Raw genomic sequence first — 26,202 nt, 5'->3', positions numbered from 1 at the left:
CACTAAATTGCATGAAAAAGATTAAGAAAAACACTCCAGAGCAGGGCTCAGCACATTTTTTCTGTAAAGGGTCAGATAGTAAACATCCTAGGCTTTGTGGGCCAGGTAGTCTCTGCCACAGCGCCTCAGCTCTGCCATCTTGGCACAAAAGCCATATACAATACATGAACAAATGAGTGTGCCTGTGTTCCAATAAAACTTTATCTGCTAACACAGGTGAAGGGCTGTAGCTTCTCGGTTCCTGTTCTAGCATTTAATATCCATGATCTTTGTGGTACTTGGTCAAGCAAAGCATTGTTTAGGTGTAGGTTTCTAAACTTATAAAACCAAAAAACGAAACCCGTTGCCATCAAGGCGATCCCAACTCACAGTGACCCTATAGGACAGCATAGAACTGCTCCATAGGGTTTCCAGGGAGCAGTTGGTGGATTCAAACTGTTGACCGTTTGGTTAGCAGTTGAGCTCTTAACCACTGCATCACCAGGGTTCTCAATTTATAGGAGCTTGTTAAATATTCCCTGCCATCTTTAATTGCATTTATTAAGCAGCGTATGCTGATGTTGCAGGCCCTATCCCAAACAGCTAGAACACAATCCTCGCTCTTTTGAGCTCCTTGCCTAGGACAGCAAACGTTGGTTGCATATACAGATAACGTACTTAGCAATTAAGAAGACTGGCTTTGGACTGAAGCCTGGACTGGAATCCAAGGTCTGCCTGCCATACCTTATGGGTGATCATGAACAAGTTTTATAATATTTCTGGGCCTCCCTCTCATTCGTACATTAGTTAATAATAATAGGAGTAACGGCATCTACCTCAATGGGACGTCGTGAGCATCAGGTGAGGACGTTCTCATGATCTGCTTAGCATAGGTAGCTCCTGCCATCCAAGACGCCACTGAAGAATGTCAGCTGCTGTCATTTGACTGGCTTAAACAATTTTAGAATGGGTGGGGTCACCAATTTACTTCAACTATCAATGCCCAAGATCGTTTAGACTTGGCAATCGTTGAGAAAATAAGCTTGGAATCTCTTGTCCACTCAGACATTTTGCAGTTTCACTTTCCCTCCTCAACTTTGAGTGGATCAGAATTTTTTTTTTTTTTCCCTAAATGCAGCTGGGGTTTATAACTTCACAAGTAAAGAGCAGCTGGCCGTGTGGGATAAATAACTGTTGTGCAATAAATATGTCTTTATTAATGAAGATCTGCAGGAAGTATGAGTTGGGTGTTTCAATCATTTTAAAAACAAATACGCTGTGGAGGGCAGCACGGAGCAGTGTGATTTGAAAATGTGTCCTTGACTCTGTGACAACGTGTAGCTCCATGGCAATCGATGGATGACACAGTTACAGAGCACGAATCACTCACTAGTTGAGTGAGCACCCTAACTCTCCGAACAGTAGCTGGATTGTTCTCTACAAACATACGAAGTATGTTTGCAAATCTTAGCTTATTTGGGACAATAACATAGCTCTTCTCAATCTCCGGTTTTTGTCTTCTGGGTTTTGTAACTTTGGTGGTGTCGCCAAAGCACATGGTAGTGGTTTAGTTTGGGGAAAGAGAAGCCCCCCCCACCTTTTGTTTTTTCCTTCTCCCAGGGGCTGCACTTAGAAGGCCTCCACCTGCCTGCCTTGGTATAAGCGATTGTCTGGTGTGTGCTTCGGGGGGATCCGCTGTGGTTGTTGCCTGCCTGTTCTTATCGAAACTCACCTTGTGTTGACAGGGGATGCCCCCTTCCAGTGCTGGCTCTGTAGCGCCAAGTTCAAAATCAGCTCGGACTTGAAAAGGCACATGCGTGTGCACTCGGGGGAGAAGCCTTTCAAGTGCGAATTCTGCAATGTCCGCTGCACCATGAAGGGAAACCTCAAGTCGCACGTCCGCATCAAGCACAGTGGGAATAACTTCAAGTGTCCGCACTGCGACTTCCTGGGCGACAGCAAGGCCACGCTCCGGAAGCACAGCCGGGTGCACCAGTCCGAGCACCCCGAGAAGTGTTCCGAGTGCAGCTACTCCTGCTCCAGCAAGGCCGCCCTGCGGATCCACGAGCGCATCCACCGCACCGACCGCCCCTTCAAGTGCAGCTACTGCAGCTTCGACACCAAGCAGCCCAGCAACCTGAGCAAGCACGTGAAGAAGTTCCATGGGGACATGGTCAAGACCGAGGCCTTGGAGAGAAAGGACACGACCAGACAGAGCAGCCGGCAGGTGGCCAAGCTGGATGCCAAGAAGACTTTTCACTGTGACATATGCGACGCCTCCTTCATGCGGGAGGACTCGCTCCGCAGCCACAAGAGGCAGCACAGTGAGTACAGTGAGAACAAGAGCTCGGACGTGACCGTGCTGCAGTTCCAGATTGGCCCCAGCAAGCAGCCCGCCGCTCCCCTGGCCGTGGGGCATCTCCAAGTGCCCCTCCAACCCAACCAGGTGCCCCAGTTCAGCGACGGGAGAGTCAAAATCATCGTTGGGCATCAGGTGCCCCAGACCAACACCGTCGTCCAGGCCGCCGCTGCCGCGGCCGCCGCCGTGAACATTGTGCCCCCTGCCTTGGTGGCACAGAGCGCAGAGGACCTGCCGGGGAACAGCCGGCTGCAGATCCTGCGCCAGGTCAGTCTGATCGCCCCTCCTCAGGCCTCGGGGTGTCCGAGCGAGGCGGGGGCGATGGCCCAGCCGGCTGTCCTGCTGACTACCCACGACCAGGCAGAGGGAGCCGCACTGCACCAGACATTGATCCCCGCCCCCCCCGGCGGCCCCCCAGAAGGTTCCAGCAACCAGACTTTCATTACCAGCTCGGGCATTACTTGCACGGACTTTGAAGGCCTTAACGCTTTGATCCAGGAGGGGACAGCTGAAGTGACAGTGGTGAGCGACCGTGGGCAGAGCATAGCCGTGGCTACCACGGCGCCCCCCATATTCTCTTCCTCTTCCCAGCAGGAGATCCCCAAGCAGACTTACTCCATCATTCAAGGCGGTGCCCACCCTGCTTTGCTCTGTCCAGCAGATTCCATACCAGACTAGTACTTGGGAAAGAAAAAGGAATGGAAACAAAGCAAAGCAAAGAAATCCTAACTAGAATTCTGTAAGAGGTTTGCTCTAAATGTTTTTAAGGAATGTTGTGGACCCCCTGGGAGAAACAAATTGTAATTTTATATGGTTTGCCGTGATTTTTAACACTGTAATAACTTTGAGACCACCTCTGAATCACCATGTTATAACTGTTGTAGAATCTCAAATGCCACCGAGATGCTTCTGTTAAGGGGAAGGAGAGAAATTAAATGCAGTGAGTAGTCATGAATACATTCGTTTGTTTCCAATCAATTTCCCAACTCTAATAAAGGTTTTTTTTATCTCATTAAATCTATGTAGTAGATGGTACTTCCTAGCTTCTTAAGCCCCCATTTTGAAATATCCCACAGAGTTTGGGGTTTTCGTTTTTTAGTTTAGTACATGGCTACAGATCTGTTGACATGATGGACTGTTTTTTATATAATGTTACATGAATTCTTGAGCCCCCCCCAAAAAAATGCTTAGTGCTAATAAGCAAAAAAGAAATGGTTTACTAATAAATTGATACATGATTAAAATATTCTGAATGTTAATAAGTCTTTAGAGTCAAGGCATGATTTGAGGGTGGAGATCATCATAGTTCAAGTGAACCAGAAGAAGCAAAGAAAGGTTTTTAGTTCCCTCTCATAAATATCAAGGAGCCCTGGTGGCACAACAGTTAAGAACTTGGCTACTAACCAAAAGGTTGGTGGTTCGAACCCACCCAGCACCTTTGCAGGAGACAGACCCCCATAAAGATTTCAGACTGAGAAACCCTATGGGCAGTTTACTCTGTCACGTGAGGTCGCTATGAGTTGGAATGGACTTGACAGCTCCTGACAACAACACAGCATAAATATTAAACATGCATTTTACCTCCTTCACAGTCAAATATGTGTGGAACCTAAAGTGATTCAGCTGTCTTTGCATTTTGAAACCCCAGACTGACTAATCCTGCCATTTGTTTATATGCACAGGTGATGTAAGCGTCTACTAATATTTAGGACAGAACTTTCTAGGGTGCCACTTCATAGGTATTGATATTCGTGCAGCAGACACAGGGTCCAGATGAACAGCACTGTAAAAGCACCTAGGTTTCTCCAAAAAAAAAAAGCAGAGACTTTATTGTTGTTAGGTGCCCTTGAGTTAGTTCCGGCTCATCGTGACCCCATGCACAACAGAACAAAACACTGCCCCGTCCTGTGCTGTCCTCACAGTCGTTATACTTGAGCCCATCGTTGCAGCCACTGTGTCAGTCCATCTTGGTGAGGGTCTTCCTCTTCTTCCTGATCCTCTATTATACCAACCACAATGTCCTTCTTTACGGACCAGTCCCTCCTCGTAACATGTCCAAAGTAAGTGAGATGAAGTCTCTCACCACACTGGCTTCTAAGGAACGTTCTGGCTGTACTTCTTGCAGAAGAGCTTTGTTCATTCTTCTGGCAGTCCATGGTACATTCAGTATTCTTGGCCAACACCACAATCCAAATGCATCAAGTCCTTTTCAGCCTGCCTTATTTATTGTCCGCAGATGAGGCACTTGAAAATACCATGGCATAGGTCAGGCGTACCTTAGTCCTCACTTTGAAGGACCATATTAAGGAGAAAGCCCGTTGCCATCGAGTCGATTCCGACTCATAGCTACCCTATAGGACAGAGTAAAACCGCCCCATAGGGTTTCCAAGGAGTGCCCGGTGGATTTGAACCGCCAACCTTTTGATTAGCAGCTGTAGCTCTTAACCACTACACCACCAGGGTTTCCGTAGTAAGGACAGGGAAATGCAAATTTTATTGTTTTGGCTTGAAATGCTGTTTGGCCAGTAGGTGGCGCCAGAGAGCAAGCTGGCATTAACCCATATTGACGTCCAACGACATTCTTTCCTTAAGATTGTGATAGCTCTTTCATCTCTGATTTCCCGGCCTCTAGAGTGATCTTCTGCTCATGGTGGGCAGTTAATAGGTACTGAATGAATGAAACATGCTCTTACAGAGTGTGAGCAAGGGCTGGTGAGGAGAGGGTGCACTTGTAAGAGAAGCATATTTAAAATGTTATGAGAAGGCTTTGATACACTTTTCCCCTTTTTGAGTCCCTGGGTGGTGCGAATGGTTAGTGCGCTCAGCTGCAAAGCAAAAGGCGGGCTAGTGATCTACTTCTGAAAATCAGCCATTGAAAACCCTCTGGAGCACAGTTCTGACACGTGGGATCACCAAGAGTCCATATCTACTCCACTGAAACCAGTAATTTAGATACATTTTTACCAGCGTTGTTGCCACTTTTATTCTTTGCTATGCACATAAATTTAGTCAAAATTTTCATATAGATAGTGGCATTTTTGCATGAAAATACACTTCTTCTCCCCCGCCACACACCATTTTTTTGTTTGCTAATAAACTAAACCATTTCATCAAGTCAGCTCCGACTCATGGTGACTCCGTTTGTGAGAGAGTAGAACTGTGCTCCGTGGGGTTTTCAGGGGCTGATTTTTCAGGACTAGATTGCCAGGCCTTCCGAGGTGCCTCTGGGCGTGCTCGAACCTCCAACCATTCTGTTAGCAGCCGAGCACTTTAACCGTTTACACCCCCCAGGGACTCCAGTAACTAACTAGGGAATACAAAACGTTGATTTGGAAACCTCGACAGTTTGTGTTAGTAGTGGAAAATCAGCGTCCCCTAGGAAATAGCAGTGGAGTTGGAGCTGGATCGCTCTCTTCTTTCTTTGATACTTAATATTTTAACACAATTCTGATAACTCCCTGTGTTTTCTTTGCCAGAATTTCTTATTTTCATATCAACAAGAGTACTAATGAATTATCAGCTACAGTTTTGATAAGAAATAGAAAAAGCTTTGAGCATACTAAATTCATATTTTAATCATTTCATCACTTTGGAAATATTGCTTGCAGTTCTTTAGAAAAACTATTTGGCTCTCGAATTTTAGCTGGGAAACTTCTGTCATCGTGAATAATGTTTTCTACATCTTTCTTTTTCCCAAGAGTCCCCCTTTTTTCTACTTTTAAGTGATTTTTTCCTAATTATAATTGTAATATGTGTTCAAGATAAAAAGTTCAGGAAACCATATTATAGGTAGTCCCAGATTTACAACGTATTCGAGTTATGAGGAACTGCACTTACACGCGTCCGTGTTTTTTTGTATATCTTATCATTAGTAACATGTACTACATACAATGTTGGAGTGCATAATTTGATGATGTTATCATATCTGTAAATTTAAATGTAATGTTTCCAACTCCCAAAGCAAATAAAGATTGGATTTAAAAAGATACTGATAATGAAAGGCAATAATAATGAAAAAAAAAAAGTGAGGTATTCCACTTATGTCATAACAGAAGCCCGTTGTAAGTCAGGGACTATTTATATTAAGAAAGAATTAAAATCACTAATAATCTTACCACCCAGACATAAAAATCATAGCCATTTTGATAGACTTTCTTCTGATCTTCTTTTCGATGCTTATATATGTATATTTTCTACCCTAATTATAAAGTTTGGGTTGAATTGGTCATACCATTTTCTTTTTATATACAGGTAGCCCCCGACTTATGACGGGGTTGCATTCTGACGACTCTGTCATAAGTCCGTTCTGACATAAGTCAAATACCTTATTTATTTTAGTTTTCATCATTATTGCCTTTTATTAGTATCTTTATAAATTTGATCTTTTTGTGTCTTTGGGGGTTGGAAACATTACACGTAAACTTCCAGATATAATTTAATACATACATACATAAAAAAAATTCCAAAAATCATAAAAATTTACTCCAACGATGAAGGAGAGTTGGATGACCTTGGCTTGTTGTCAGTTGTGGTAATAACTGCACTTGTGGAAGGTTCTAGATCATCTGGATTATTCCTAGGAATGGGGATGACATTTTTACTCAGAAAATTAGTGAGAGTTGTCTGTATGGTCCTTTTATTTATTTATTTCATCTATTTCACAGTAACATCTCATTGCTTCCCGAATCTATTGACTTTAGCAAAGCACTCAGTGTTTGGGTCTATGTTTTCACGAAGCTGAAGCCCCTGATTTAATTTAGAAAAAACTCCAGCTAATCCTTTCACTATCGATTTTTTTTTTGACAACTTCTCTCCTTCCTCTTCCTCATTATTTTTTTCTTCTTCAGCATTCCTTTCCTTTTCAAAATCCATGAAGTCCTAACTCCATCAATTGGAATAACATAGTTCATAAAGATATTGTCCTACATCCTAGTTTGGCAAGTAGCATCCGGGGTCTGAAGAGCTTGGGAGCAGCCGCTAAGATACAACTATTGGTCTGTACTTATCTGGAGAAAAAGAGAAAGAAGGAAACCAAAGACTCAAAGAACAAACCAGTCTATAGGACTGACAGCTCACATGAACTATGGCCTCATCTATCCTGAGACCAAAAGAACTAGATGGTGCTTGGCTACCTCTAACAACCATTCTAACAAAGAACACAATAGATGGTATCAGACAGAATGGGAGAAGAATGTAGAACAAAACTCAAAGTTCTAAAAAAGAACAGACCTACTGGACTGGTAGAGACTAGAAGAACCCCCAAACTAGTGCCCTGAGATACCCTTAAACTTGGAACTGAAGCCACACTTGGAGGTTATCTTTCAGCTAAATAACAGATTGGCTCAAAATAATATCACCCATGAGTACTGTGCTTCTTTTAAGTAGTCATCTGTATGAGACCAAACAGTCAATATTTGCCCTAAAGCAAAAATGAGAAGGTCAGGGGGGGAGGGGGCAGGAAAGCTAGATTATTGGAAACAGAGCAACCAGAATGGAAGTAATGAGAATGCTGACACATTGTGGAAAATGTAACCAATGGCACTAAACAATATGTACAGAAATTGTTAAAAACTCAAAACCCATTACCATCAAGTCAATTCCGACTCATAGTGACCCTATAGGAGAGAGTAGAACTGCCCCATAGAGTTTTCAAGGAGCACCTGGTGGATTCAAACGGCCAGCCTTTTGGTTTTAGCAGCCATAGCATTTAACCACCACGCCGTGAGAGTTTCCATAGATTGTTAAATTTGCTTTTATTATTCCCTTTACTGACATCCCTGTGGATCAATACAAATATCCCCGACTTTTTTTAAGAGCTGTATAATATTCAGTAGTATGACCCATACCATTCTTTATTCAATGATCTCCCTATTCTTTGACATTTAGAGATTTGGAGATTTTCTGCCATTAAAAACCTCGACAGTAAACATCCTACATAGTTCCTTATCTTAAGGGTTTTTTGGGCTTTTTTTTAGGTTAGTGTCCCAAAAATGAGTTTCAGCAAGGTTGCATAGTTTGTACTTGCATGGGTACCATCAGATTACTTTTTCAAAATGGTAGTCTCATCTGTGGTATGAGCCCCAGCCATCACCCTTCCTGGATGTTATCCATCCGATGAGTGCGTGAACATGGTTATCTGGTCTTCATGCATTTCCCCAGCTGGTGATTTCGTTTTGCTTTTATAATTTATTTTATTTTGTTGTTGTTGTTATCGTTGTTGAGACTATACACAGCAAAAACATATGAATTCAAGTCTCTACATGTACAATTCAGTGACATTGATTACATTCTTCGAGTTGTGCAAACACTCTCACCCTCCTTTTCTGAGTTGTTCCTCCTCCGTTAACATAAACTCACTTCCCCCTAAGTTTCCTATCTAATCTTTCAAGTTGCTGTTGTCAGTTTGATCCCAGATAAATCTTAAAAGAACACAGTGCTCAAGGCAGACATTCTTTACTAGTTAGGCAAAACTATTGTCTGGTTTAAGAAGACTTCAGGGGATATTTTTGGTTTAAAGTTTAAAGATTATCTTAGGGCCATAGTTTGGGGGGTTTATCCAGCCTCCATGGATCCAGAAAGTGTGGATTCTATGAGAATTTGAAATTCTGTTCTGCATTTTCCCCTTTTTGATCAGGATTCTTCTATAGAATCTTTGATCCAAATGTTCGGTAATGGTAGTTGGGAACCATCCAGTTCTTCCAGTCTCATGGCAAAGGAGCCCCACCTGGCGTTTTGGTCTGCATTTCTGTGACATCACTGCATGAATGTGTTGATCCCTTGCACTTTCCTATAAACTTCCGACTCATACTACCTCATTTTTCTCATTGGGCTATTGGGCCATTGGGGGTACTAACCCGCATCTGTCACGTATTGCTGAGTTTTCTCCGCTCTGTAGTTTGTCTTTTGACTTTTGTTATGGTGCTGTTCCCATCCAAAAATAACTGTGTTTTTATATTGTCAGATTATTCTTTTGCTTCATTTGTGACTCTGGTATTTTCTTTCTTAAGAAATTGCCTTCTTTTTTTGAGATTAGAAGGATTCCAACTTCCAATATTTTTATTGTTTATTGGATTGCTTGTTTTTGTGTGTACGTGTGTTTTGTTTTTTTAGTTAACTTCGCAATACAGCCAGAATTTACATATGTATGAGGTAGGGCTTTGGCTAAACCCTAATGCCAGGGCCATTTGTTAAGTAAAATTTCTTTTTCCTCAGCACTGAGATTCTAATTTCACCTTTAGTATAGGTGAGGTTCCCATACAGACTGGTCTCTGTTTCTGGAACCTCGTATCTATCCCACTGATCTTTTTATCTTTTCTAGTTTGCCAATGTCGCATGTTCTGATTATATTAGCATTAAGGTATGGGATCGCTATGAGTGGGTCTTGACTCAGAGAGACACAACAAGCTAAACCCTAACATATTTTAGACTTACACAGCCTCTTTCTAGCTCTTCCTTCCCAAAATTCTCCTAGCAATTCTTCAATATCTATTCTTGCAAATAAACTGTCCTTTTATCCAGCCCTTCCCCCTAAAAAGTCTTTTGAAGATTTTGTTAGAGCCCCCTTGCTCTAGACTCTGCCCTGACCCCTGATGTTAGGAGGTAACATGCACATATAAACACATCCCAGAAGGTGAGGCACCCAAGGGTGTTTAGGTTGGATTTGCATTTTATGGCAACTTTTTATATTGGAATATTCTATTTAAATATTAGATCGCCTTTGGGGGGATGATAATGATCATTGGCAGCATCTGATTAAACAAACAAACCCCTTCCCGTGGGGTGAGAGTCACCCTGCATCCTATTGTGGGACCAAAAAAACATATCCATTGCCGCTGAGTGGATTCTGACACGTAGCGACCCTATGGGACAGGGTAGAACTGCCCCATAGGGTTTCCAAGGAGTGGCTGGTAGCTTCAAACTGCCAACCTTTTGGTTGGCAGCCCAATGCTTAACCACTGCGAATGGCCCATAAATTCCTGAAAAGCCACAGGGCAGTGTGTGGCCCTTGATACTTCCCTTTCTGAAAACATCACAGAAGATCACCTGAGGATTGGTTTAGATCAGACTTTCTCAAACTTGAGATCACAGATTCTTGTGGGGAGGGAGGTGAAAAGAAGAGTCTTTGACTGTATTCTTAGGTGGTGGTTGTTGTTGTTAGGTGCCCTGAAGTCGATTTTGACCCATAGCAACTCCATGTGACAGAGTAGAACTGCCTACTGGGTTTCCTAGGCTGTTATCTTTACAGGTCAGGAGTCCTCGTGGCACAATGGTTAAGCCCTCTGCTGCTAACCCAAAGGTCAGTGGTTTGAATTCACCCAGTGGCCCCGTGGGAGAGAAGACTTGGTGATCTTCTCCCATAAAGATTTCAGCCTGGGAAACCCTGTGGGGCAGTTCTACTTTGTTACATAGGGTCACTATGAGTTAGAATCGACTCAGTGACACATAACAACAATCTTTATGTAAGCGTATCTCCACATCTTTCTTCCTCGGAGCCGTTGGGTGGGTTCGAACTGCCAACCTTTCAGTTAGCAACCTAGTGCTTAACTATTACAATAGCAGGGCTCCGTGTATTCTTAGGAGGGAATACAAAAGCACATTGTCTTTTAATTCAGACTTTTCATTTTAATGGAAATGCTTTTAAAAATGAACATGAGTGTCCTGATTTATCTTAATGACTAACTGATTTCTGTTCCTAGTTGCAATTTCCACAATTGCTTTGGAGTGATTGTAATTCCTAATTACTTTGAAGATCAAATGAAAGTATTGTTACAAAGAAAGTTTAGAAACAGCATGTTGCTACAAGTGGCGAAATAAGCAATCTCGTGTTTGAGATGTGTATGGCATCCTAGGTATCCTGGAGAGGAAAGAACCGCAGAATTTAGATCTGCCCAGGTTCATCAGTAGTGCCAGGCTGAGAAGGCCGGACTTAGACCAATGCCTAGTACAAAGGAAGGACGTTAAATAGAAGCAAACAGACCTCCTCTCCGTGTCTGCAATGCACTGATAGCCTCTTTCCATGCTTTCTCTATTCTGTCTAGAAATTTCTTTTCTCCTTCCTCCTACCCCTCTGAAATCCCATTAAATTTCTTCCTAAGCTTCGGTTAAGTAAATGCTTTTATCCAACCAGCTATCCAGCTGACCAGTTGATGTCAAGTGGATTCAGACTCATAGTGACTCCATGTGTGTCAGAGCAGAACTGCACACCACAGGGTTTTCATGGCTGTGTCCTTTCAGAAGCAGATTGCCAGGTCTTTCTTCCGAGGCTTCTCAGAGGGGACCTTAGTTTCATCGGCAGTTTTCACAATTGTAATTAAAGACTTATCTGTGTAACTATTTGCTTAATACGCATTGTTCCCACCTGCAGTGAGCATGCTCCATGAGGGTAGGAACAGTGTGTCTTTTCCACCATTATAGCCCAGTACGTAGCATAGTACCTGGCACATAATAAAAAACAAAAACCCAAACCCATTGCCACTGAGTCAATTCCGACTCATAGCAACCCTACACGACAGAGTAGGACTGCCCCATAGAGTTTCCAAGGAGTGCCTGGTAGATTCGAACTGCTATCCCTTTGGTTAGCAGCACATAGCACTTAGCTGATACACCACCAGGGTTTCTGGCACATAATAGGTACATTATGAATATTTATTATATAAATGGCATTGTTATTAGTTGCCATCAAGTCGGCTCGGACTCCTGGTGACCTTACACATAACAGAACAAAAAACATCGCCCAGTCCTGTACCATCTTCATGATCACTGGTATGTTTGAGTCCATTGTTAGGACTATTATGTCAATCCATCTCACTGAGGATTTCCCTTATTTTCACTGACCCTCTACTTTACCAAATATGATGTCATTTTCTAGCAATTGGTGTTTCTTGATGACATGCCCAAAGTAAGTGAGTCAAAGTCTCACCATCCTCACTTCTACAGAACATTCCGGTTAGATTTCTCCTAAGACTGACTTGTTTGTTCTTTTTTCGGTCCCCGGTATATTCAGTATTCTTCGCCAACACCAAAGTTGGAACACATTGATTCCTCTTCTGTATTCCAATCGTCACATGCATATGAGGCGATTGAAAAGACCACGCCTTAGTCATCAAAGCGACATCTTTGCTTTTTAAAACTTTCAGAAGGTCATTTCTAGCCAATTTGCCCAATGCAATACATCATTAGCTTTCTTGACTGCTGCTGTCATGGATGTTGATTGTTGATCCAAATATAAATGGCAGTAATAATTTTTAAAAGCCAGCATTTATTTATATGCCAGTACAGTACTAAATGCTATATATAATTACATCATTTAATCTTCCCAGCAGGCCATAAGGAAGGTATTATCCACATTTTGCAGACAAGGATGTATTTCCCAACTTGCCTGGTGTAAGGTTCACTGGAAAATTTGTTTAAAAATACCAATGGCCAGAGCCCAGTTCTAGAAATTCTGGTGCCATGCATCTGGGGTGCAGCCTGGGAATCTGTATTTTAAATCAAGTGATTTTTCTGATCTAGGCAACATGGGCAATACCAAGAGAAAGAACCAGGGGCTTGGAGATGGTAAGAGCTGTTAGCCCTAAGAGGTTTAAACCTAGAGCCAACACTCAAATGTTAATCACCATAGATGGTGGAACTCTAGTAAAGAGGGGGAAGCATTCTCTATCTTTGCATAGAACACAATGACAAAGCAGTTGATTCTAGCCCAGTGGCCAACAGGAGAATGGTTGGGCATGGCAAGGAGGTAGTACATGTGTCTCTTAGAGGAGTAGGAGAGTTGGAGGAGCCCGGCCAAGAGGCTACTGTGTTCTCTTAATGAGCTAACAATTACTGGGCACTTTTGTCTGCCAAGCACTTGCCTAAGCATTTAACTACTTGCCTTCCTCCAACTCTCAAAAAATCAAGAGTAAACCAGAGAAAAGCTCTGAGGTTTCTTCCAGAATATCGGCACTCCTTCGCTCTCTGGAAACCCATCGATCTATATACATACATATATATATATATATCACATTTACCGGCTTTATTTATAACATGCAAAGGTATCTTTTAAAACACAGTTTCTTAGGACAGTCAAGATTTTTTGGACAAAAAAAGTATAAGTAAAATAGCACTTTGGAATAGTCTTCCTTTAACAAGCCTCTTTTTCAAAATGCTAACTATAAAATTTCAAGAATTTAGAAGCTGGTTAACTTTTTAATGCTGATTTTGTGATTCTTAAGCAATGATGATAGTCATTTTTCCTGGGCTTTACTTGTCTAGTATCCACTTTCCCGAAGAGTTACTCAGGAATTTTGTGGATAGAATTGGGTGTTACAGCCATTAGGAAAAGACACTATAAGGTGAATGTTCTTGCTACTTTCAGCTGCAATGGTATCGTCCATCCATTGGTGGGTTCATTCTGGGTATATTTATGGAACTTTCAAAATCCATTGGCCTTGGCAAAGCCATGTAACTTGCTTTGCCAATGGACTTGGACCTCATGGGAAGAGAAAGAGCCCTGGTGGGGCAAAGGTTAAGTACTCGGGTGCTAACTGAAAGGTCAGTAGTTTGAACCCACCCAGCAGCTCCATGGGAGAAAAACCTGGCTATCTGCTCCCATAAAGATTACAGCCTAGAAAATCCTATGGAGCAGCTCCACTCTGTCACATGGGACCACTATGAGTCAAAAATCAACTCGACGGCACCCAACAACAACACAACAATGGGAAGAGAGGAGTGTTCTATGTGCTGGTAGGGTTTGGCTCATTCCCTTGCTCTCATGTTCTGCCATGAGAAGAACACACCCTGTGTAGCTGATGGACTGAGGAGAAGTGAGCAAACACACAGGCAAACCTGAACCCGGAGCCTGGAGCCAAGCCCAGCAGAGCCACAGTGAATCCTCAGACCCATAAAAAGAAAATAAATATTTGTAATGGAAAGCCATTGAGAATTTGAGGTTGTTTGTTAAACAGCAAAAGCTAACACAGTAGACTAGTAGTGAATATTCTTAATTTGCGATTTCCGACAGAATTGTCATATATGGTATTCATTATGAATTTGGATGAATGAAATAATGTTTTCCCTACAACACTATTTTAAAATCATTTTCAACAAAAGAAACAAATTCATCAGTGAGTCACTGCCTTAGAATACAGCAAGCTGAGGGGCCTTCCTACCCTCTGTGTACCAGGCACCACTTGAACAAGGAAACTCCTCCCTCTACGGCTCCAGATTCAGAAAGCATTCCATATCAAATCAGGGGAAACTAGTTTATCCTTAAAAGCTGCATTGATAAGTGGAAGGAAAAAGGCAAGCTGCAGGACAATAGGTTTTTTTTTTTACAGGTAGAGTAACAAAAAAAAAAAGTGATTCCGACTCACAGAGACCCTATAGGACAGGGCAGAACTGCCCCGTAGAGTTTCCAAGGAGCACCTGGTGGATTCAAACTGCCAACCTTTTGGTTAGCAGCCATAGCTCTTAACCACTACGCCACAAGGGTTTCCATTGGTAGAATACCCACCCCAAAACCCAAACCCATTACCATCAAGTCGATTTCGATTCACAGCAACCCTATAGGACAGAGTAGAACTGCCTCATAGGGTTTCCAAGGGTGCCTGGTGGATTTGAACTCCTGACCTTCTGGTTAGCAGCTGTAGCTAAGCACTATACCACCAGGTTTCCGTAGGTAGAGTAAGGGCCCATTAAACCAGGGCTCAAATGCCCGTAAGACCGAAGTAGTAGCAGAATGTATATAACTCCTGGTTCCTGCTTGCTTAGGGTTTTTTGTTTTTGTTTTTTAATTTATTTTTGTTGTTGCTGTTGAGAATATACACAGCAGTACACCAATTCAACAGTTCCTACAGGCATAATTCGGTGACACTGATTACATTCTTCAGGTTGTCCAACCATTCTCACCCTCCTTTTCTGAGCTGTTCCTCCTCCATTATGATAAACTCACTGTCCCTTGAGGTTCCTATCTAATCTGTCAAGTTGCTTTTGTCAGTTCGATCCTGTATAGATAGTTCTTAAAAGAGCACAATGCTCAAGGCAGACATCCTTTACTAAAAAACTAGTTAAGCTAAATTATTATTTGGTTTAAGGAAGATTTCAAGGGATATTGTTGGTTTAAGGTTTAAAGATTATCTCAGGGCCATAGTTTTGGGGGTTTATCCAGCTCTAGAAAGCCTGGATTCCAGGAGAATTTGTAATTCTATTCTGCATTTTCCCTCTTTTGGTCTTCTATAGAATCTTTGATCAAAATGTTCAATAATGGCTTGCTTGAGGGTTTTTGCTTCCTCCTGACTTCAGGTGAGGAGAATACCTCTCTGGTCCTTGTCTACAATTTGATCAAATCGTTACAGCCTTCTTTCGGTTACAAGTAACAGAAAAGAAAACAAGCCAAAGCATCAAGCGGACTTCTAGATGAGTATTGGGTAGTTCTCAGAATCTAAGGAAAAAAATACAAGGTGCCCTCGTGATGCAATGGTAATCGTTTGGCTGCTAATTGAAAGGTCAGTGGTTTGAGCCCACCAGCAGCTGCTCCCCGTAAAGATTACGGCCCAGGAAACTGAGGGACAGTTCTACTGTGTCCTATAGGGTTACTGTGAGTCGGAATCAACTCGACAGCACACAACAACAAGGAAGAAAAACAGGCATGAGGCGCTCCAGGAGCCTGGGGCGTAGGCCCAGGGAGGCAGTCATTGTGGGGCCTCCCTTTTCTTATGCTCATTCTCATCTCTGCTGGCCTTTGTTTGGTTTTATTCTTTCCTCATGTAAACGAGTTTTCTGCTCCTGGCAGAAAATGGGCAACTCTAGCTTCTCATCATCCCCACTCAGCAAACCCAGAGGGTGGTTCTCTCTTTGCTTTCAGGTGTAAATGCCCCAGGAAAGGTCACCAGTGGGGCTCACTCGCGCACAGGCTTACTGCTAGAGCAGCTCTGGGGTCAGAGGGACACAGTGAGCTGTAAGGAGCCCATCATGGCCAGGGGTGGCTTTCTCTGATAATTGATGGGGAGGGGGGGAAATAGTCATTTTTATCACCCTCGCTCCTTAAGTGGGATAGCTGTGCTGCACGTGGTCCACACTGTCTCCCAGAGCTCCCCGGTAGGATTAAGCTCCAGGTGCCCACAGTGGTAAGCACATTGGTAACACACCCTGTCTTGGTTGCCTTGCCTCACCTGTCTCACTTCCTCACTCTCCTACTGGAGTTTCCTTGAATTGCTTCCTAATAAACTACTTGCATTCTATCTTAGTCTCAGGGGCCACTACTCCATCTGTGCCAAGTGATGTGCCAAGCCCTTTGTGGAGACTATCTCATCAGTCCCCATGGCAGCTGGATGTTGTCGATAATGTAATAGTGCCCCCTTTACACAGGAGCACACCAAGCCCAGAAATGTTCAGCCATCTGTCGAGACTTAGAGAGCTGTGACTTCGCCAGATCTGTCTTTTTTCAAAGTCTACACTTGTAAACATTCATTAGGCTACACTTCCCTAGGTTAGTGTCTCTTTGGAGAATAGACCACGCATTTCACTTCTTTGTACACTCTATCACAAGCCCACCACCTCGAGTTAAATATATTTACCATAGACAGATTGATTGATTTAGCAACCAATGACTGCCTCAGAAAAGCAGCCCTTGTGTGCAGAGGTTAAAGGCTTGGCTGCTAACCGAAAGGTCAGTGGTTCAAACTCACCAGCTGCACTGTGGGAGAAAGATGTCGCAGTCTGCTTCCGTAAAGATTACAGCCTTGGAGACCCTATGAGGCATTTCTACTCTGTCCGCCCCTGCCCAGAGGTCGTCATGGAGAGATATACCTTGGATTCAGCTCCAGTGCACCATGCTCTGTGCCAGCCAGCCAGTAGTCCTGCCACAAAGCCATACCAGAATTCAGTGTTACGCTCAACTTTCCCATTTCACTCACAACCTTGGACTCGTACCCCAAACAGAACAGTGCACGAGGAGATGGGAGGAGACTCACACCTTTGCAGTATGGCAAGTGGATGCTGTACCAGTCTGCTATTCTTTTTTTTTTTTTAGGACTGGAACCCCTGAGGTTTTTGTGGGGTCTTTTACAAATAGTTCATACATTGACAGTGTTCGCATTATCAAAATCATATAAAATGGTAAACACTGAGAAGCCTCCTTCCTGTCCTGTGCTCCCTTCCTGTTCCCTAGGGGGAACCACTTTCATTCATTTCTTTTTGCCTTAATTGGGGTTTCCTCAGCAGCAGATCTTGACACAAGGATAGAGTGCAAGTAGTTTATTGGGAAGCAAGCCAGGAAACACCAGTAGGAGAGTGGGGAAGTGAGACAGGGAAGGGAAGGCAACCAAGACAGGGTGTGTTACCAGCGTACTTACCACTGTGGGCACCTGGAGCTTAATCCTACCGGGGAGCTCTGGGAGACAGCGTGGACCACGTGCATCGGAGTTATCCCACCTGAGGAGTGATGTGGAATAGCTGGGGTGTTATACACCAGCGCCCAACAGTCATTGACTGAGGACTGCTGTCATGGTTGTTGGGGGAGAGGCATTCATAGCCTATTGCATAGGTGGGCAGAGCGGGTGCTGGCCATCAGAGAAAACCCTCAAGCCAAGGAATCTGGGTGCTGGTAATTGAAAGCCACTCCAGGATGCCCCAGAGCGGCTAGAGCGAGGGGACATGGGTGAAGGGCCATCAGCATTTGCTACATTCATGTGCCCTTCCAGTGTATCCTTATGCAAATGTAAGCAAATATGAATATATTTACTTGACTCCCTCCCCTTTTGCACAAAAAGTAGCATACTGTATACTCAGCTCTACCCCTTGCTTTTTTCAGTAGATCTTACCATAAGCTATGACCCAGCTATTCCACTCCAGCACTGTGCTTCTCAAGCTTAGTGTACATTAGAATCTCTTGGGGATCGTGTAAAAATGCAGATTCGGATTCTGGTTGTTATCAACTTAAACCTGCAGAAAAATCACCTAGGAATTGTGGTGAGGTGCAGATTCTGGGCCTAGAGAAACTCTTTCCCATGTGAATCAGGAAACCTGTGCAAGAGTGTTCCTCACTACATTGCCCTTAATTACCAAGTTGGAAGACTGTTGGCAGCAGAGGTTTAGGTAAGCTAAGGCGTATTCACACAAAGGAGCCTGGTGGCACATTAGTCAAGTGCTCTGCTGCTAACTGAAAAGTCGGGGGTTCGAACCCATCAGTGGCTCCACAGGAGAAAAGACCTGGAGATCTGCTTCAGTAAAGATTACAGCCTAGAAGACCCTATGGGGCGGTTCTACTCTGTCCCACAGGGTTGTTGTGAGTTGCAATCAACTTGACAGCAACTGGTTTGGTTTTGGGTTTATATTCACACAACGGAGGTTAAGTGGGAGTGAAGATGAATGAACTAGCTACATGCAGTAAAGTGTTGAATTCCATAGACTTAAAGAAGCAAGTCACTGAAAAAAAATACTTCTCGAAGTTCAAAAAGAAGCAAAATTAAGCAATGTTATTTTGGTTTTGTGGAGGAGCCTGGTGGTGCAGTGGTTAAGCGGTTGGCTGCTAACCAAAAGATCGGTGGTTCAAAACCACTAGCCGCTCCAAGGCGAAAAAATACTTCCTTAAAGACTACAGCCTTGGAAACCCTATGGGGCAGCTCTACTCTGTCCTACAGGATTGCGATGAGTCAGAATCGACTCTATGGTAATAGGTTTTTTGGGCGGGGGGGGGAGGGGGCTTGGGGGGGATATGTCCTTCTAGCTCTTTATAGTTTTGTTTGTATGTTTGCATTTTGTTGTTGTTTAGGTCTTTTATTCAGCTAGAAGTTTTTTTTTGTGTGTGAATACTGTGAGTTAGGGATCTGATTTTTTTTTTTTTCGTGAATATTGGCAATAATTACTTATCTAGTTCCCTAGAAAAGGACTATGAGGCTGTTTTATTATTGCAAACATTGCTGTAATAGCCACCCACATGTATTTCTCCTTGAGCCCAAGTGAATATATCTGCAGGATGAACTGCAAAAATTAAAATTACTAGGTCAGAGAGTAGGTGCACTTACAATTTTGGTAGATGCTGCCAAATTTCTTTCCTAAGAAGTTGCACAAATTGACTCTTCCACATATCTGATGGCATCTGTTTCTCCACCCCCCAAAAAACCAAACTCTTTGCCACTGAGTGGATTGCAACTCCTGGTGATCCCATGTGTATCAGAGTAGAACAGTACTCCACAGGGTTTTCCATGGCTGTAACCTTATTAAGGAACTTTGGTGGCACAATGGATTAAGCATTCAGCTGCTAACTGAGAGGTCAGCAGGGAAGGGAAGGCAAGGAAACCCACCCAATGGCTCCGAGGAAGAAAAGACTTGGCAGTCTACTCCGGTAAAGATTACAGCCTAAGAAACCGTATGGGACAGTTAGTTCTGCTTTGTCATATCGGGTTGCTATGAGTCCAGATTGACTCCTTGGCACACAACAACAATCTTATGGAAGTAGATGCCAGGCCTTTTTTCCGCCCCTTACGTACATGTATATATCAATCTTTGCAATTCAAACAGATGAGAAACAATATTGCAATTTATTTTAATTTGAAAATATAAGTGAACATGAACATTTTTAATTGCAGCTTAATTATAACTTTAAATATAAGTGAGCTTAAACATTTTTTCCGAATTTTTACAAGCCGTATTTTTCTTTGCTGGGACCTACCTCTTCACTGAATCTCCTTGCCCTGCTTTAAAGCTGTCCTCCTTTAGAGTCTTCCAAGTCATTGTTCCCTTTACCAAGAATGTTCTCTCCCTAGTTCTCCTCATCAGGATGTAGGCTCTAGCTCAAAGGTTACTTCTGGCCACCCGAACTCAGATAAACCCCCCCACTCACTACCACTCAGTCACTCTTGATCACATTACTCCATTTGATTTTGGCCATAGCCCTGTCCCTATCTGAAATGGTCTTGTGTGTTCATTGCTTGGTTCCTTCTCAGATGCCCCTGGCGGACCTTATCTGTCTTGTACATCATTATATCCGTAACACCTAGGACAGGGCCAGACAATAGCATGGGCTCAAAATATTATTATCAAATGAATAAAATGAGCAAAAGTAATGAAGAAGTAAGATTTGTCCCTGTCTAGCTTTCACACCTCTTTTTGGAGTCACGTGTACCTAGGTAAACATTTGCTCATTCAGGTGTTCTTAGTGGGGAGTAGGGGCAGTAATGAGATGAGTTACATGAGGTGGTTTAGGAAAGCATGTCCCAAGCAGGTGCTCCCACCCATGGAAGACCCAGGACAACCCGCTCGGGTTCAGTGACACATTATAATTTATTTATATTTTTCTTTTTCTTAAAAAAAAAAAACTTCACTCATTTAATATACAGGTAGAAACTGGTAGAAAAACAAAAAAACCAAACCCATTGCCATCGAGTCGATTCCAACTCATAGTGACCCTATAGAACAGAGTAGAACGGCCCAATCCAGTTTCCAAGGAGTGCCTGGTGGATTCCAACTGCTGACCTCTTGGTTAGCAGCCATAGCACTTAACCACTACACCACCAGGTTTTCCAAAACTAGGACAAAAGCAGGGAATTCCACAACTTGGAAAGGTTGAGTAGGGTTGCCATGGTCTTGTTGACTTCCAATTTATTTCCATGGAAAACAGAATATCTGTGCCGACTTAAGTAGAATGATCAATTATAGATGAGTGCTAACTATTATTATAGTCAATTAGATAAACATAGCCCTTACCCTATTATTATAAACAATAGCTGCTAACACTTAGGAAGTCCTGCCCATGTGCTAGACATTGTCCTGTGCATCTTACATATATGGTGAAACTTGTGAGAGCTGGAACTCAACCAGACAGCCTTTTTTTTTTTTGGGTGCCACTAGTTTTCCGCCTTTGACAGGGTGCAGTCTTACTACTTTTCTATTGTTCTCTGTTAGTAGAAAATATTTGAGTTTTCTTTCTCTTGACAGTTTCTGCCTTAACACAGGTTCTGGCTTTTGCAGGTTTTACCATATAAATTCATCCATCCTCACAACCACCCTAGCTGTATTAGCATTTCCATTTTATTGATGAGGAAACTGGGGCACAGAGCAGTTTTCACGAGGCCATGCAGATGGTAAGTAACAGAGCCAGGATTCTAACTCAGGCTGGCTCTAGTCTGTGCTCTCAGTTATTACATTATACTGCCCCTGGAATTTTGATGGTGCTAAACCACAGGCTGGCAGTTTGAGTGCACACAGAGGTGCCTCAGAAGAAAGGCCTGGCAATCTATTTCTGAAAAATCAGCTATTGAAAACCCTGTGGAACACAGTTCTACTCAGACACACTGGGGGTCATTATGAGTTGCAACTGACTTGATGGTAACTGGTATCGCCTTGTAAAGAGATGTAGAGTGACCAGGAGAATCTCTGTATAATTCAGAGGAAAAAACCACCACTGCCGCCGAATCGGAATTCAGAGGGGCACTGTTTATCTCTTGGTTAAATACTTGAGTCATCAAAATTACAGATAGTCTCTATTTTTCTTTCATAAGCGACAAAGATTGCAAACTTTCTCTGTGAAGACAAGGGACTACCTAACAATCATTAAAAAACAAACAAACCACTCATCAGGATTAAGGCGATTATATTATAAAGGATGAGAAAGAAAGAAAATAATTTCAATAGCACCATTCTAAAGAGAAAATTTTGAAATACACGTTTGGCCATGATTCCCTTGTTACATGATTTTGTTGCTGAAAAACAATGAAAAGTTGCCACCTATGAAAACTCATATCTGCGTGCTTAAACCTGGCAACAGAATTTTCTGACCTGTTTAAACATTTTTCATTTAAACATGTTAAAGATATAATGATGCCCCATCTTCACTTTAGTTTGCAAAGGTCCCTGGTTGACCATTAGGAAAGATGGAAATTTCCTAGCTGGATTTCAACAAAAGGAATGGCCAATTGTATAATTGTTGAATGGGATTTAAAAAAAAAGAATCATGGCTTAGGAAGCATAGCTTTCTTTCATTCAAATCTATGTGTTCTTGTGAGTTATGACTCTTGAAATCAAGTCATTAAAACCAAGCCTGGTAACGAAAACTGAGGACCAGTGCTTTGAATGAATGTATTGCAAAATATTAAAATAATGCTTTCAAAAAATGAGACAGACTTAATCAGTTGCTGTCATTAAATATATTTGTGGAAAACATTAATAGTTTTCACTTTTTAATAAAATAATACGTGCAGGAAAATGCAAATAAAGGCCAGTTTTGGGTTTTCAGAGAAATTGTACAGAAAGTAGGAAGAGTTCCCATATATGAGCCACCATTTTATGTTAATTTGATTGGCAAAATTAAAATGTTTGCTATTACCAAGATATATCCCCATATCTCTTAGACCTTGCTGGTACAGGTATAAACTGGTAGTATTCTTTTGTAAACTGTGTCCTACATCCACTCAAGAGAAACTCTTAACACCTACTAGAAAGATCATAGCCCTGTTCACAATAGCAAAGACCTGGACACAACCCAAGTGTCTGTCAACAGGAGAGTAGGTGAATAAACCCTGGTATTTTCACACAATGGAATATTTCACATCAGTCAAAATGGATCAACTACAATGACAGCAATTTAGATGACCTAAGGAAGCCCTGGTGGCGTAGTGGTTAAGAGCTATGGCCGCTAACCAAAAGGTTGGCAGTTCGAATCCACCAGGCGCTCCTTGGAAACTATGGGGCAGTTCTACTCTGTCCTACAGGGTCGCTATGAGTCAGAATCGACTCGATGGCAGTGGGTTTTGGGTTTAAGCAATATAATATTAGTGGGGAAAAAAGTAATCCTGGAAGATTACATACCCTTTTTCTAAGGTTTTTAAAAAATTAAGATTGTCTACTTTTTAGGAATACATGTAGGTGTAAGGAAACTTGCTAAAAGAAAAAGCAGAGGAATGAAGTAAGCAGGATTCAGGTTGATTGTTATCAAATGCAGGGGAGGGGACGGGGGTTGGGATGGGAACATACCGTGAGATGTAGGTTATGGTTGAGGTCCTAGTTGTGGGTGGTGAGTTTCTAGGTGCCATTATATCTTAGAAGCCAAGGTGCAAGCAAGCAACCAAATAAATGTAGGCGTAGGCCAGCAGTGGGCCCATGATGACAATGTGTGGTGTAGCAAGGATCGTTATTGCTGTTAGTTGCCAAACAGTTGATTCTGATTCATGGTGACCCCATGTGACTGGAGTCGATTCTGATTCATGTTGACCCCATGTGACTGGAGTCGATTCTGATTCATGGTGACCCCATGTGACTGGAGTCGATTCTGATTCATGGTGACCCCATGTGACTGATTAATCCACTTGCATGCACTAAGGATATATATATACAGAAAGAGAGAGCACCCCAGGTTATACATATATATTTATTTTTTGTATATATATATATATTTTTTTTTATGTATATATATACCCCATAAGATGGCTATGAGTCAGAATAGAAGGCAATGAGTTTGGCTTAAGGATGAAGAGGGAGAGCCTGAGCTCTGGTTATACATATATGGAGCCCTGGTGGCACAATGATTAAGCACTCGGCTGTTAAGCATTCATTTGGTAGTTTGAACCCAGCCAGCAGCTCCTAGAGAGAAAGACCTGGCAACTTGCTTCAGTAAAGATTACAGCTTAGAAAACTCTATGAGGCAGTTCTACTCTGACACATGGAGTCACTCTGAGTCAGAAGGACACCCAATAACATATATGAGTAGGTATGTATGTGTGTGTATGTATATGTATGTTATGCACGTATACATCTGCAGGTTTATGTGTGTATACACACACCCCTCAACCACTGTAAAGGGATATTGGATTCTCCCATCCCCCGCCTCATTCAGCTTTTCTAGAGACAGCTGCTGTTCCCAGGTTATCCAGCCGCCTTTTGAGACAGTCTCAGAAGGAGACACCATAAACACAAACCGAAAAACCCGTTGCCATCCAGTCAATTCCAACCCATAGTGACCTTCTAGGACAGAGTAGAACTGCCCCATCGGGACTGGTGGATTCAAACTGCCAACATTTTGTTTAGCAGCCAACCTTTTAACCACTGTGCCACCAGGGCTCCTAAACACAACCACCACATATCTTTTCAAATGTCTTTACACACATCCCAAAGAAAGCTTTAAAAGTTGTTTTTAAAAAAAAAGTCTCAGAGATTTAACCTCGAGTGACTTCACCCAGCATTATACAAACATCCCTGAAGTCAATTCACAACTTGAAAATGAAGGCGAAGTTGGAGGAAAACAGCTCAGCTTTTGAGACATGCAAAAAATCAAGTAAAAATGCTCTTCTCACAGTTTCTCCCCTGAGGTTTGCCCAAAGGCAACCACACAAAAGGTGCCTTACAGGACGCTGCCAGACCCCACAGGGCCAGTGCAAGCTGTCTTTTCTTTAACTTGCCACATCCTAAAACTCACCCGCGGCACTGATTGAAAATACAGATTCCCAGGCCCGCCCCTCTGCTTCAAAGCTGAACTTGGATCGTTTTTAACGAGAGCTCCGCCTGACTCTCAGGTTCGGGCACGCTCCGGGCACAGCTCTACCTTAAGTAACTCCCCAATTTGCAGAAAGTAAACACCTGGGGGGAGGAGGTGGCTTTCTTGCTCCCTGTTGGGTGTCGCACATCTAGTGCAAGGAGAGGTCTCCTCGGGTCTCATCAAGGCCTCAGCCAGTCTGAGCACGAACCCTAATTAGCTCAGCCCTCCCCGAGGACCAAGCCTTAGTCACCTGCTGGGCGGGGCCCGGCGCTCCTGTGGGCCCCAGAGGCCTCACCTGTGTGGTCCTAGACCCCGGCGCTAGTCACGAGCTGGGGGGCGGGGAGAGGGCGCTGTGCGAACGTACAGACTCCTGGCCCCGCCGGCAGAATCCAGAGCTTTCGGAATCTGCATTTTTAACTGGTTCCTCCTGTAACGGTGGATCGCCCTGAAGCTAGAGGCTCTCCAGCCTCATTTAAATTTTAAATTCGAGTCCGCAACCGAAGTGGGGAACTGTGGGCAAAAGTTGGGCTTCTCAGCCAAGCACAACCTCCACGCGTGGCTCTCAACCATGGCTGCACATCAAAATCACCTGGGAAGCTTTAACAAAAAAACAACGCCCAGGTCCCAGGCCAAACCAATTAAGTGAGAATCGAAAAGCGTGACCTGTGCGGCGGCAGCAGCTACGCCATCACCTGGGAGCTTGTTAGAAATACAGACGCTCAGGCCCCAGCCCAGACCCACGGAATCAGAATCTGCATTTTAACGAGCTCCCCAGTGATTCCAAGCACATTAAAGTTGGAGCAGCGCTGCGCTGGTGAAATTTTAATGGGCCCATGTATCACCTGGGGATCTCGTTAAAATGCAGACACGGTTTCTCAAAACTTTAATGTGCCTGCGAATCACCTAGGGATCTTGTTAAAATGCAGATTCTGACTCAGCGGCTTGCGGGTGGAGCCCGAGAGTCTGCATTTCTAACCTGTCCTAGGTGGTGCGGAGGCTGCGAGCGCGCGCGCGCGCCACCCCAACCTGGGGACCTGGCTCCGGGCCAGCAGCCGTCAGGGCTCCTGATAAATCCTGCTGCGCCGAGATGAGCACGGTCACCGGGACATGCGCGTTCCGCCCGAGGGGGGGGCGGTGGGACGTAATTTGCCAACTCCGGGAATTCGTTGTGTGAAGTAGGCCACTTGGAGGGACTCTCCGGGAGCCTCGGTTCGCACACCATGTCAAGGCGCAAGCAGGCCAAGCCTCAGCACCTCAACTCCGAGGAGCTGCAGCCCGAGCGTCGGGCGTTGGCGGCGGCGACAGGAGAGGTGGCGGCGGGGGAGCCGGGGCAGCCGGGTGAGTGGCGCTGCGGACCCCTGGCCGCGCGGGGGGACGGGTTCCTGGACGTGCCCCCGGCCCGCGCGGGTGCGAGGGC

At 43.6% G+C, this 26,202-nt stretch overlaps 1 protein-coding gene across 4 annotated transcripts in view; it reads left to right on the top strand.

Moving 5' to 3' along the window:
- Positions 1-26,202, top strand: part of ZFP64 (ZFP64 zinc finger protein) — an 89,030-nt gene that overhangs the window by 35,922 nt on the left and 26,906 nt on the right. For 2 of the 4 annotated variants that reach the window (XM_064276225.1, XM_064276224.1), the window contains exon 6: positions 1,725-3,355. The exons of 1 other annotated variant lie outside the window; for it this stretch is intronic. In XM_064276225.1, the coding sequence (XP_064132295.1) occupies positions 1,725-3,016 (1,292 nt within the window). In that variant the 3' untranslated portion in view covers positions 3,017-3,355. Of the gene's footprint in view, positions 1-1,724; positions 3,356-25,853; positions 26,124-26,202 lie in introns of those variants that run through there. One more of the 4 variants, XM_023538734.2, reaches the window with a different exon arrangement.

Source organism: Loxodonta africana, chromosome 24, assembly GCF_030014295.1.
Source record: "Loxodonta africana isolate mLoxAfr1 chromosome 24, mLoxAfr1.hap2, whole genome shotgun sequence".
In the NCBI taxonomy this organism is placed as follows: domain Eukaryota; kingdom Metazoa; phylum Chordata; class Mammalia; order Proboscidea; family Elephantidae; genus Loxodonta; species Loxodonta africana.
This window is presented reverse-complemented; position numbering and strand designations above follow the sequence as displayed.